The sequence below is a fragment of the Aptenodytes patagonicus genome, chromosome 5 (assembly GCF_965638725.1).
Source record: "Aptenodytes patagonicus chromosome 5, bAptPat1.pri.cur, whole genome shotgun sequence".
In the NCBI taxonomy this organism is placed as follows: domain Eukaryota; kingdom Metazoa; phylum Chordata; class Aves; order Sphenisciformes; family Spheniscidae; genus Aptenodytes; species Aptenodytes patagonicus.
Window position 1 is genome coordinate 69,078,018 of NC_134953.1, and position 14,314 is coordinate 69,092,331.

At 39.2% G+C, this 14,314-nt stretch overlaps 1 protein-coding gene across 8 annotated transcripts in view; it reads right to left on the reverse strand.

Annotated features, from left to right (window-relative positions):
- ST3GAL3 (ST3 beta-galactoside alpha-2,3-sialyltransferase 3) overlaps window positions 1–14,314 on the reverse strand; it is a 194,364-nt gene that overhangs the window by 129,950 nt on the left and 50,100 nt on the right. For 7 of the 8 annotated variants that reach the window (XM_076340374.1, XM_076340373.1, XM_076340375.1 and 4 more), the window contains one exon: window positions 8,494–8,536. In XM_076340374.1, the coding sequence (XP_076196489.1) occupies window positions 8,494–8,536 (43 nt within the window). Of the gene's footprint in view, window positions 1–8,493; window positions 8,537–13,877; window positions 13,946–14,314 lie in introns of all 8 variants that reach the window. The other variant, XM_076340379.1, reaches the window with a different exon arrangement.

Consider the following 14,314-nt stretch of genomic DNA (forward strand, 5'->3'; position numbering starts at 1 on the left):
CCTCCTCACAGCCAGCTACAGAAAAATATAAATTAGGAGCTGACAACTAAGCTGTGTCTAGATACCATAGCAAGAGTGTTCTGCAGAGGAAGTGACATGCTTTAGAGGCAGGCTTGATAAACAGTATTTGCTGGAATACACTTGATTTTCATTCACCTGTCAGATGAGGATTCCCTAAAACATTTCCAAGGGGAAACAAAAGGGAAGTAGATTTCTCTTTGGAGATGGAACAGTGCTGGCCTGCAAGAAGGGATCTATGTCAAGCCAGGCAGGTGCAGAAGAGTTGATGCCTGGTGATCACATAGATGCCTTTGGGATTTCCAACAGAGGCAACACTTGCATCAGTTTAATGATAAGCTCACAACTGCTTTGATTCAGGACAGGCAGCAACAAATCATCTGTTTCCACAATGTGTGCTGGTACTTTGTTCATTATGACCAATATCAAGAACACAACTATGAACACCCGTGTTTTAACATAAATCTGTCTCAAGACCCATGATGTCACAGAACGTCTAGTCCTTGCAGTAAAGTGTATAGCCAATTAGAATTAGAATGAGACTAATTCCTTTAATGGTCTTAATGCAGTGTTTCTAACTTCTTTAACTGAAGTTTTGGGAATGATCAATGCTTAGATAGCCCAAGAAGGTCTTTGTAGGAGGATATTCAGTAACTAGAAACTTAACAAGCTTACCAGCGCAGAAGCTGGCCAAAACTAAAGTAATTTATCTCTGAATTTTAGAACAGTTTTCTGAAGGAAGAACATGAAGTGTGGCTTTTCATATGCTCTTCTCCCAAGAGGATAAAGTAACAGGAGGGACCCATGTAATTTATAAATTCATAGATAATCCCTGAATTGGGTTTTGCTACTAAAGTAAATTTAGCCTTCTGTGAATGCAACAACTGTAAAAATTTTTGCTCAAACAACAGTTAATAGAAACTTGTAAAGTTAACTAATTGTAACCATATCCACTCCAGAAAAACAAACAAGCAAACATACATACATTTAATTAGGTTAATGCTACTATGGTGAAGAACTACAAGCAAAGTAAGTGTTCCACCTTACAGATATGGAGGGGAAAAAAAGGAACTGAGCGTTTTCTTCATAGACTTCCCAGTTTTTATACAACTAGTCTGGCTGATTAAAAGAACAAAAAATGTGCAAACCCAGTCTAAGAGGAACATATCAAAAAAGAAATCAACTCATGCATACCAGGCACCTTCATGGACATTCACTTGAAGAACAAGCCCATCTAACAAAAAGTATTTCCTATTTAATATGCACACTAATTGGAACTGTATGTATTACAATTTTTTTTTTTTTTTGTGGAAACTCATATTGGCCATTATGTTATTGTGCTCAGAATCAAAAATGGCTTGAAAAGCTTATGAGTCATTCCTTTTAAAATATTTGTACATCAACTTTCTGCCAAGAATATGGAGAACGCCTAGTGTTTGAAGATTTATTAATAATCTCTAGCAGTCCAAAAAGTCCTCAGCTACTTCTTCAGAAATTCTTGCAAGAATGCTGTCCAGACATAACAATTATAAAGCACATAAACTTAGGTATCTGCTGCTTGAATTTTTGTTGTTGATATTAAGGAAAGCATTTTCTTTCCTCATCCAAACAGAACAAAACTCCATGTCTTTACTGCACACTTCTACCTTTCTATAAAAATATTATCACTGTTTTCCCTTATACTCTCAGTAAAACTGTTTTTCCATGAACATTTCTTTCTTATGAAACTGAACTTGTTGGGGCAAACAGTATAAAACTGCTCTAAACAATGCCCAGCCATTCATATTTTTTGCTTTACGTTCTTTTCCCACATGGTTTGGTTCATAATTACTTCCAGCTTCAGGAAACTGGCCCTTTTAAAAGCACCAAACGTAAGCTTTTGACTTTGTTTGCACTTAACAAATCAAGTAATGAATCAGTTCTAAGTAGCCAGTAATTCTGAGTTCTACAGTCTTCATCATCTTCATCGACCAAGGTTGTGTCTAACACAGGAATCCCAAAGTTAGATAACGGAGACTCACGTGAGAAATCCTTATAAGAATTCCAAAGGATCAAAATTGAAAAAAAACTGAAATGAGCGAAGAAGAGCAAAACAAAAAAACGGGGATGGCAGTTACATCCCACCCAAATGCGGGAGGTTTGATGGATGAACAACAAACAGCCCAGTAATTGAATCGCTGTGAATAGCTAGGGTTCATTTTCTTCAATAGTTGAAGTGCTCAAACAATTAGTACAGATTGGAAGGGATTAGGTAGAAGGACATGAATTAAAAGTCAAAGAAAAATCTGAAATGAAAGAGAAATAAATAACCAACCGCCACGAAAATACCAATGTCGTAAAGCATGCTAAGCCTTGAAATAATCTTTCAGAAAAAGCATCAGGACACTCTTGCTTGTGATGGTCAGAATCCCTCCATTTGGCCCGTGAGACACGCTCTTATCCCTGCCTAGGCAGGACGGGAGATCATTGGGACTTCTCACTTCTTTTCTTTTTCCCTGCTCAGGATCGCAGGAATACAAAAAGACAAATGGGAATGGAAACAGGGCACAAAGAAATCCCACAGCAGCAGGCAAGGGGAAAGTCCAGCATTCCAACACGTTTATTGCTTATTTTTACAGTGCTTAATGGTGAAGTACCACACATAGACACAAACAGTTTCAAAGCAACCTCCCACCCTAGAAACAAAATGAGGGGAAGGGGTTCTATTTCAGTTCTTCATTATTAAAGCTCTGAAGTAAAGGAATTTCAACAAACAGAAGTAACCCAGTCTGTGTGATTCCCTAGCTCAAACTCCCCCCATTTTTACGGTCTTTTCAAAGTCTAGATCAAGCTTCATTTGAGTTTGCAGGGTGAAGGTTGTTATTTCTGGCTTCCCCCCACCCCCCCCCACTCAATTTCTTTGTCTTTTCTTTTTAAAGCTAAGTTTGAAATTATCATGAATATTCAAAAAAAAAAAAAACCAACCAAACTTTGTTGCACCTCCCAAATCTTATCTAAAATACTGGAAAAACATGTAAATACACCGTATCACAAAATGTCTAGCAAAGCACGGAGCCCACTGGAAAAAATATTCTTCCTTTTAATTAAGTACTGCCTAAAAACTCCCAAAGTACACAGCATAAAATATATACCATATATCGTATAAATACAGTATATTAACTATATTAGTATTATGTTATTGTTTTGTATTATATCACACTGATCTCACAGTAATTTTTCTAATTTAGAAAGGTAGCAATTTTTTTTACCTGTTTCTACCTTTAAAAAAAAATTACTTTCTCTCTCAAGTTAACACATTGTAATACCCACTACCTTTTTGTTTAAGTGAAGAATGATTCCAGTAAGCTCAAATGCATCTTCTAATATCTGCAAAAGTTTATGAGGGAGTGGTTCTTCCCCAGTCAAAGTCAAACCCTGGGACACTTCCTCCATCATTCATCAGCCAAGATTTTAACATCCAAGGTTTCAAGCTGACTGTGGCAGCAGGTGAAAAGATCCACTGTCACCCAAGGGGGCTATTTTCTGGCTGCTGTTTAGAAGCATCAAATCGCCAATCTAATTGCTAAAGTACCTTTGAAAATAGCTTTTCAAGGATGAGTTTGAAATGAGGACAGAAGTAGCAGTCCCTAGCTTCCATCTCACCAAGCAAACGGCATGCTGGCAGAGTAAGGAAAGCTTGTATAGAAGCATGAGGGTGACCAACGCAAGGGAAGAGCCCCCTAATCACACGGATTATTACAAAAAAGGAGCTTTTCACATGTGCAAGATAAGTGAAACTACACTTGTAACATGCCAAGGCATACTCAAAGTAATCGTTAAGGTGACTAAACCAAGCATTCATAGAGTAGTAAGTGACAGAATAAAGAACAACCATGCAACCTTCAGCTAGGCCCACTAAATATGCATTAAGATACCACCTGTAATTAACTACATGATCATATGCTGATCCTCCTGCAGAATTCTCATTTAATTCAATGCAAACATAGGTTCTGCTCAGAGAATGATTCAGAATTTGTATTGAATGAGACTCTTGTTTCTAGGACCTGGCCAGCCTCAAAGAACTACTACAATATAAATATTCAATAATAATAATAGCATGCAACCCTTTGCCAAGCACAGATGTTAGAAAGCGACTGCAAATCTTGGCATTTGGTGGCACCTAGTAATCTACTGGCTGAGTCACTAATGTGATTGATGGCCTTAAGTTGTTCAGGAACTATTGGCCCCCCCAAGAATTAAGACCTGTGAATTGTATTGTATTTTTTGTATAAGTACTTTTCTCTACACAACCAGTAAATGCTGGATTTTATTCTTAAAGGTTTTAAAACGGTGTGTGGCTCTGCTGCTTGGGAATCCTCTTTACCTGGGAGAAACCGATGCAACTGGCCTGTTTCTGTACTTTGGGTATATTTTGGTTTAATATTCTAATTTTGGTAATGATGTTATGGTTAGTACAAGCATAACTAAAAGATAAACTCCTCTTGCAACAGATCTTTTTCACTTAATCTGGTCCTGAGGTGTCTTAGGTCTTGTTTTAACTAAGGAAACCACGAATTCATAAACTATGTTGCTTACAGATTTCCTCAGCTTCCCATTCATCTTGTATTTTCTTAATAATCCCTACCTAGATATCGTTCTGCTTTTTAAAAGCTAAAAGACTTTCCAAAGAAGAGTTAGCCTAAGCACAGACTGCAGAAAGGAAGCATTTTCTTTCTTGATAGTCTCCTTTCTGACAAGCTCAGAGCAACAAGATGTCTGGTCAGAACCAGTCATTTCCATGAAGCATCTGTACAGTATCTTTAAAACTGGCCATCCGCTTCCAGGTGAGATTCCTGGCCATACCAGCCTCCCTAATGCTATAGCATGGCATGCATCAGACATACAGTTCCCACAGAAGACACTTCTCAAATACTTCTGACAGATTTTCTTTCCAAAGTGAACAAATCTAGTTTCATTACCATTTTCATGAACTCAAAGAGAACCAGTGAACAGAATCATTACATTGCTGTAACCACAACAGAATGTATTATACCTGAATAACATGCCCTGGACATCTACAGGGTAGAGGACACTGAAGTAGTAATACATGAAAAAATGAAAGATGCAAAGGCAAATGGACACATTACTATTTATTCATGTCAAACACTTTCCTCTGTATAGTGTCATTTAAAATGCAAGTCAGAGCACTTAAGTTTTAATGCAGATCTACCTTTGTAGAATCACAGAATCATTAAGGTTGGAAAAGACCTCTAAGATCATCGAGTCCAACCATCGACCCAACACCACCATGCCCACTAAACCATGTCCCTAAGCGCCTCATCTACACGTCTTTTAAATAATTCCAGGGATGGGGACTCCACCACTTCCCTGGGCAGCCTGTTCCAATGTTTCACCACTCTTTCAGTAAAGAAATTTTTCCTTACATCCAATCTAAACCTCCCCTGCCGCAACTTGAGGCCATTTCCTCTTGTCCTATCGCTTGTTACTTCGGAGAAGAGACTGACACCCACCTCGCTACAACCTCCTTTCAGGTAGTTGTAGAGAGCGATGAGGTCTCCCCTCAGCCTCCTTTTCTCCAGGCTAAACAGTCCCAGTTCCCTCAGCCGCTCCTCATAAGACTTGTTCTCCAGACCCCTCACCAGCCTCGTTGCCCTTCTCTGGACACGCTCCAGCACCTCGACGTCCTTCTTGTAGTGAGGGGCCCAAAACTGAACACAGTATTCGAGGTGCAGCCTCACCTCAGTGTACTCAGTGCCGAGTACAGGGGCACGAAAAACGAAGTGTTAGAAAGTGTTAGTCCTCCAGCTCATTAGTTTAAATGACATCAACTAACACAGCCAGGAACAGATTTTGAACAAATGGAAGATTAAGGGAAAAAAGAGAGAAAACTAATTGTCGCACTAGACTCTCACACGCTGTCAATTAAGTGAACCCTATAAAGTTATGATCTATGGCAAAATTCCACCAGAATGATTATATCACAACAACAGACATAATTAAATTATTTCTGCCAATAAAGTCATCAGTGCAGAACATATCATCCCTTTCATCTCTAAACAATTTTTTTTTTTAACCAGAAAGCGCTTCTATGATGGTACCATCTTGATTGAGTTGCAGAAAGCATTGAATTCAGCGTGTACTTAGAAAACTTATTTGGTACCCTGACCACACATAGTGAACTTGTGGAACAGCAGCAAATTCCTCTAGGCTGTCACCCATTTTTCTTTCAAAATTTATTTAGTATATTTTTTGGTATTTTCAACTTTTTTCTGGCTCTCTTGCTATTGAGAAAAAAAAAATCACAGAATAATTCAGGCTGGAAGGGAACTCTGCAGGTCATCAGGTCCATTCTCAAAGCAGAGCCAGCTTCACTCCCACAGAAGAAACAAACAAACAAAAACAACAAAACAAAAAAAGGAAAAAAAAACACCACCTAAAACCAACAAAGGACAATTACAGTTTAAAAAAAAAGTTATTTCACCTATGTATAGTACTTGATTTCTTTGCTCCTTAACTTAACCTCATAGTATTTATTTTAATCATGCCAATTTTATTACAAGCCTTTCCAGAAGCTAACTTTATGGCTTTGAAAAGCAAACATGCACATTTAGGGTGCTATATAAATATCTTTTTTTTTAAGTAGTCAACAAAATTTTTCTTTAATCAAAAATAATGGAGAGTTTTTATCATGGGGAGGTTTTAATAAAAAAATTTAGAGTTTTGGAAGCCCTCCAGCAGGTAAAATCTTCACTTGGCCTCATGCTAAAGTTTAAGAAGTAGCAGGCCGTGTCTCAGAGAGCTGTAGATAAATCAGCAAAGAAGAGAAGAAAAAGGAGAAAAAAAAAAAAAAAAAAGGACGTAACAGAGGCTTGAGGGGAAGGAAGACTCAATAGGACTTGCTAAAAGCAACAAAGAAAAGGACAGTGAACACAGAAGGAGGAACAGGAAGAGCAAGACTGAAGCAGTGGTTTGGACACAGCACAGGCTGGTATCCAAAGCTGGTATGTCAAAAGTGTGTGGGCAGTCAATGGGCATGTTCAATAAATCAGACATTATAAAATGTGCAAAGTAGTCTGGAAAAAAACAAAAATCAGACTACTCAAAATCTTAAAAACCATTTTCCCCTCACCAACACCAAGATGTTCATTTAAAGGTTACCTACCCACTTCACAATTTTGGACTAATCTCTTTGCTTTGACTTCTACATATATAAACTGAAGATAATGTATCATCTCATCGCACAGTGTTGTAAGGGTACATACACTATTGTCTTTAAATCACAGGATGTCCCAATAAAGAAAATTGGTAACTGTGCAACGAGCATGGGTTCCAGACAGCATGCAACAAAAACCACACAGAACACGACATTAAATGAGACCAGAAAGAAACCTTGACCAGCTATTCATGCAGTAAACGCCATCCTTCCTGCACACTGAATGAGATACAGAGCCTTTGGGGGGGGGGGGGGGGGCGGAAATCAATATTCCTTCTTTCTCATACGTGTTCTTCTACAGCACCTTTTTGCCAGATAAATTACTATAGTTGAGTTTATGTACCAAGCTTCTTCTGTAAAAGAAGCTCTTACCTAGAGACCTAATTTCCTGCAAACAGCAGTTCCCAACACAGCTGCGAGGTTTTTATTTCATTATGGAAGCTCCCAAGCTGCTCAGCAAGACTAAACTCAAAACTTTAGTGTTACACCCTGAATGAATGAAACTTTCTAAACATTAAGAACAGTTTTTATATTAACCTGACACATTGTACAGGGGATGCATCCTCAAGTCATTCAAAGCCACTGGATTGCTTCAGTGCCTTTTACAGTAGCAGAGGCAGAAGGTTATTAGTAGTCTTTGTGCTCCCGATACCAAAATTTCTGCGAGGCTGTTGACCTCAGAAACAGAGTCGCTAGTGACCCCTAGTGTTAAGAAGTTCAGTCTCAATTTGACTGATTTATGGCAAAAAGCATGACGAGTATCATCCTTCAGCACTTTGTTGCTCTTCTGACATAGCAAATGGTCACTGCCTTGTGTTGAGGTTCTTTCCACTCCAGTTTACAAACAAAAATAGTAGTATCCCTTTTTAAAGAAACAAGTGGAAAGGAAATATAAACTTTGAAGCATCCCAGTAAACTGCAGATTGACATTCCTCCTGCTTTCAAATGTTTAATACATTTTTTCCTCATTTGGAAGATTACCAGTAGGATATCTAGAGCAGACTGACAGTCATGGCTTCAGGTGGACATTTATAGCCTCTTGATCAGTCATTAAGGAATTAATGACAGTGAACCACAATCCAAGCCGGCCAGCAAAGCCTAGTGTAAGGAAAGAAGAAGTAATTGCCAGGTTGCTGCAGGACTTGGCTGTCCCAGATAGAAGTATATAGTCCAGTGAGCCAACTGCCCAGGTGACATAAAAGTTGCTTACAACAGAAATCTGTAACTACAGAAACAAAGAAGAGTCCTACTGTTCTACTTACAATTTTGAGTCCAGGTTCAGGAGAAAGCCCAGTTTGTCATATTCTGGAAAAGAAAAGCAAGGGACACAATATCATAAAAACTGCAAGGATCTCTGCAAAAGGCACTAAAACCAAAAAGCAGCAAGTCCTTATAGAAAGGCAATAATTATTTCTAACTGAAATTACTATATCGTAATTTCCAGTTGCTAGCAGCTGTTATCACAGATTATTTTTACTTCAAGGCATTCCCAAATTAACATTTCTGAGTCTCCAGGAAATACTAAAGCAAGAGAATATGTGGATAACCATTAATTTAGAAATCACTAGAATCAACCAAGGTATCTGGTAGTCATAAAAACAAAGCGCTACTGAAACCACGCATGCAGTGATATACAAAACTTTCCTGCTTGCAGTAGAAATCATTTTGCCAGTAATTTATATGACAAACACTCCTCCTAGATCCTGACGTGGTAGAGCTTTGAAATTTTTCTTGATGCCTTGTCTATTCCAACCCACAACTTTGTAATCAAGCAGCCCTTCTTCAAGAGAGTCACTCACACTGGCAAAAATGTTTCAAGTTCAGGTGACGTTGTTCAATAGGAAACTGCAAAGTCATAGTTTATGCCACAAACAGGGAACAGCTACAAAACCAAAGTTATCACTCAACATCTGTAACCCCTGTATAAAGTAAGCTTTGCATTCAGCATCTTTGAATACATTGTGATCTTGTAAATCAAATACTTGATAGAAAAAATAAAACTATTAGAATTCGCATGTGACACGCAAGAAAAACTAAGAGGTGTAGTGTCCTTCTTGCGTTGGGTTAAGCTCAGGGGCCTCCTCACACTGAGGACCACTGGGTCTCACTACAATACAATTAAAAAAAAAAAAAAACAAACATACAAACAGAGAAGTAAAAGATAATCGCTCCAGAGCTTAAAGATCAGGATGTATTAAAAGAAACAAGAAGAAAAAAAAATTCTCATAGCCTTTCAGAAAGAGCTCAGTGGAAATACAGAAGTTTGCTTTCCTTATGAAACACCACCAGAATTTCTGCTGCAGTAGTTTACCCAAGAAGATCACAAGCTTTTTATGCTATCACTTACCGGCAGAACAGGAAAGCCTAAACATGTACCCAAGACAAAACGATTGCACCAGATAGGTCAGTGTAAACTGTGCCATTGATTTCAATCCCATTAAGATTTAATTCCTGAGCCAAGGGAAGAATTATGTTTGACATAACTTAGGTAACAGACGTTGCAGAACATTTGTGCACTTGATATTGGCACATCCTATCCGTTCTCTGCCAGTACCCACGTGCCACCCACCATCCCCGTTGTAGTTGATGTTAGAAATGCACCTGTGCATCTCTCCTCCACCTTCCACACACTGACAGTTGCGTTTCCCCCATGTGCCGCTTTCCTCATAACATTCTCCCAGTTTATTCCTCCTACAAGACATTATTTCCTGTCCAACCTTACCTCCTCCGCATGTAGGATCGTGCATAGGAAGGTATCCATTCTGGGAAAAAAAATATGCCTTCAATTTTTATTAACCCTTCCTCCTTCTAAAAACAACATCCATACTGAGCAAACAGCAATGGAGGTTTTGTTTGGTTTTTTTTTTTTTTTTTAAACATCTACAGCCACTGACCAACCTGTCATCAGTCTTAACCCACTCGAGCTAACATTCCCTTCTTCCCAACAGGAAATACAAGAAGAGGAAATGCAGTAAGAGATACATCACCTCATAACTACAACAACATCCTGGGCTTTCTACTAACTCAGCACTTTCTGGTGCTTTGGTTGCAAAGCTCATAAAACACACACATACTAAATGCTAAGTGCCACAGATGACATACCTCCATTGCAACGTTTCCATAAGATTGACCTTCTGTTTGTCACATGCATTTCACCTTCCCTAGGTTTAAAGTGGTTACTTTTGATGTTCACTGATGATTACTAACAGAGCTATAAAGTAATCTTGTAAAATTATATATGTCAGCTATCTCGCAACAGGCACTTTCCAAAAAATGTATGAAGTATAACAAAACAAAATAACATTTCTGGTTTCGAACTAGAAGCACAGGTGTGTTCTTGATTTTCAGTAGGGTGTAAATTATCCTTTCAGGCTGTAACATCAAACCAGAAGCATCTATGCTCCTTCCTCTCGCTGGCTGGTGAAACGTGCAGACTACTGCAGGCAGAGAAACACTGCCCTCACCACGGGCCATCTCATACTCACTGGGACTTCTGGAAGTCACAGCGTTACTATTGGCTTGGAAATGAATCTCTATCACATGTTGCTCCCCCAGGAAAGACACTAGGAGCCTCTAAATTACAGATTCAAAAGTTAGCTTCCTTTTTAGCAAGAATCAGTCTTGCTACAGACTTCCAATGTCATTTAGCTGTATCACTACGAATACAGGGGCCAAAAGTCACTGCGACACACAACAATGCAGCCCACAAGCTGGCTGGAAGCAGTCTGGATTCACAAAAGACAGATAAAACCTCAAATACCTGGAGAAAGCCAAACACACATAGCCCAGCTGCAGGAAAAGGCAATCCTTGTCTGGAGTTACGTATTTAATTTAAAACAGAATAAAACACAGACCCACTAAATCAAAGACAAGTACAACTGAATCTAAAATACAGTACGGTCAGGGTCTGATGATTACTGGAGATGGACTGAGCTGATCACACAGCTCACTGCTAGAGAAAGGGGCAATTGCTCTCCTACCCTCTCCTCCCTTGAAAATACTGGCTGCAAGAGCCTGCCTTGGCACTCATGTAACCTCTCCGTGCCCTAACCAGTACAAGTTGCTTTCATCTCCCATCACCTTAGTTTAAAGCCTTACTCACCAAGTTAACCAGCTGATACACAAAAACATTTCTCCTCTTTTTCATGCAGTGGGATAAAGAAGTGCTAGAATATTAGAGAAAACAGAACAAAACAGCTAGAGAGAACAAGGTAGAAATACTCCAGCATCTCCACCAAGGACCAGCTTGGACCAGCTGGCCGTGTTAACTGTGGTTTGATGTTGGCCTCTGCCAACATCATCATGATGACTCCCCATTAGGTGGTCTCTGCACTGAAGCACAATGCAGAGCTACCAATGGGTGTGGTTCTGGAGAACTCCCTTCAGAGCTAACCAGGTTGGTAGGTCTGATCCAGCTCAGGCCATGTCTGACCCACCGGTCTCCAGACAAGGCATTTATATGGCTGTGTGGAAAAGGATTTATTTTTTTTTAAGCCAAAAATTAGTAAAGGTAATAAAGAACTTACTTTGCATCCACCAGAAGAACATCATGGAAGAATCTGAACAGGGCTTTACGTTCTCAGCCCATAAGAGACTGAAAGGCCCATGAGGGATAAAAGCAACAGTATTAAAAGAGAGCAAGGCAATCTAAGGGCCACACTCACTTGTGCTAGGAAGCTACAGATCTCAGCTGACAAAGTGGTACAGTAGTGCACAGAAGCACAGAAATGAACGAACATGGGAAATGAAGTGTTGCCATGCCCCATAAGAACAAGAGGTCTTCTTAGGTCAGAAATAAAATGCATTTCTACATTTCCAGGAAGATCGGAATTGAATAAGAATGTAATAACTGACAACGATTTCATAATAAAGCATGTAATTAGGATTATATGAACAGAAATACAGCCAACCACAGCAATTTCTATAAATGATGCAAATCCTGTGCCAAATTCAATGCTGGCATTAGCATGGAAATTTCTCCCAAGTATCCAACAAATCCAGCTACCAGGCAGCAAGTGAAAAATGCATTGTCTAATGTCTGTAAACTCCATACAGACCACCCAAAAAGCCATAAAGCACAGCATATAATATGTATCAAGTTTTCAGATTGCATTTTGCATCTGTAGCCAATATAGCTATATACAAGCAAAATGGGCAAAATTTCCCCCTTATGCTACTAATCTGAAATCAACAATCCAGGAATTAACTTGGCTTACTGGTTTTATCCTTCTAAACTACCCATAACTGATTTCACCAATGACTTTGAGTACTAATCATTTAGCAGCTAGCTACTTAGAAGCACAGTACAAATAACTTTGCCCACAGAAATATAAAATTAATTTAAATTTTTTTTAAAAGATGGGCTATACGCGGTTCTAGTTCTCTCTGTGTTCAACTGGTAATTGCAAGTACAGGAGGGAAGGCAGACAGTTCAGTTTTAGCTATTTTATTCAAAATGTTTGTGTTTGTCAAAGAAATCAGTATGACACTCAAGAGACGGCAGTCCTATCAAGAACAGCTCAGACCACCCTGATATATTTCATCCTGTCCAGTGCAGTTTAGTCTCTGCGGAACTGAGGGTCCAACTGAGCTAAGCCTTGGTCACTGTCCACATGCAACTTCTACATCTGTGGCAAAGGCCAGGTAAAATGACTTACTCTGCAATGAAAAAGGTCAAACATCTCACATTCACCTTGGACTAAGAAAACACATATGGACAGTTATAAAAGTTCAGCTGATGCAAAGTAATTCTGCTAGAACTCGAGAGACAAGAAAGAATTAATGAAAAAAGTCATATGCAATGGATCAACTGAAAAGGACAAAAGAAAGGTTTTCTTCCAGGGTTAAAAAAAAAAATACTGCTCAGGATTACTGAGCAACAATTAAAGTACTGGACAAACAAGGACTTAATGTTGCATCCTTTCCTTAGGATTTTCACTTTAACCTCTTCAGTGATGGAACTTACTGATGAAAGCATTATTTTCTGCTATTTAAATAACTGAGGAAAAAAAAAGATTGCAAAGCCAAGTTCAGAAGGGGTAGAGCTGAGGCTACCTGGGCTCCTCAGCACTGTCCTGCACAGACTGCATGCATGTCTATGTTCCTCACCCCCATTTACTCTTTTGCATACAAGTTTAACAGCCTTTTTCTCCAGGTTGTCCAAGTGACATCAGGGAGAACCCCATGTATACCGGTAAGACAGCCCAGTCCTTGGTACCTTTCCCTGCTCTGTAAAAATACACAGAAGAAGCAGAACTGACATCTGTAAAGATAACTGCTTAGCCCTTGCAGCCCAGTATTAGAAGCATGCCTCACCAATCTATGTCTGCATAGAACTATCTGCCCATTTGACGTTTCCACAACGTGTATAAAAAAAAAAAATTCAACAACTTTTAATGTAGCCTCACTTAGGCTTCCTTTTTTTTCCGGGGAGCGAAAGAACTTCCTTAACAATACTAGTCCTTCAGCAAAACTTGGAATTTCACATCTATTAAAAATGTTCATAGACTGTGCAAACTGATCTAAAGACACCAATCCTGCTGCACCCAGGTCAATATTCATTTTCCAGATACTGCACCCGATGAAGACAGCCATATTTGATGGAAATGGATACACTGAGCCCTATCAGCACAATTGAAATACAAACCTGTGAGTTCAAGCGGGGAAGGGAGAAATCTGTCTCCAGTCACAAAACCCTGCATGCCCTGGTGACACCTAAAATCAGGAGGATACTACTTATTGTTTCAGATTTAGCAGCAAAAGGAAGTAATTTCCAGCTCTATACTGTCAAGGTGTTTTTTTAATCCCTGTAATTCCTGATTGGGGCCCCCAAAGACATCTGGCCCAGCTTTACAGCCTGAGGAAAGCAATACACCAGAGGGGTCTCCTTCATTAGACACTGCAACTACATTATTCATCCCCCAGACACAGAAAGAGCAAATAAGCAATCGCTTGCTGATAGTGCTGTATGGGTCATCCATCAGGAAGGTCTTTTGCCTGCTTGTCTTACCTCCAAAATAGGCATAGTAAAACAAAAAAGAGGTCATTCGAGCATATTACATTTTAAAAGGCTCTGGTTACCTT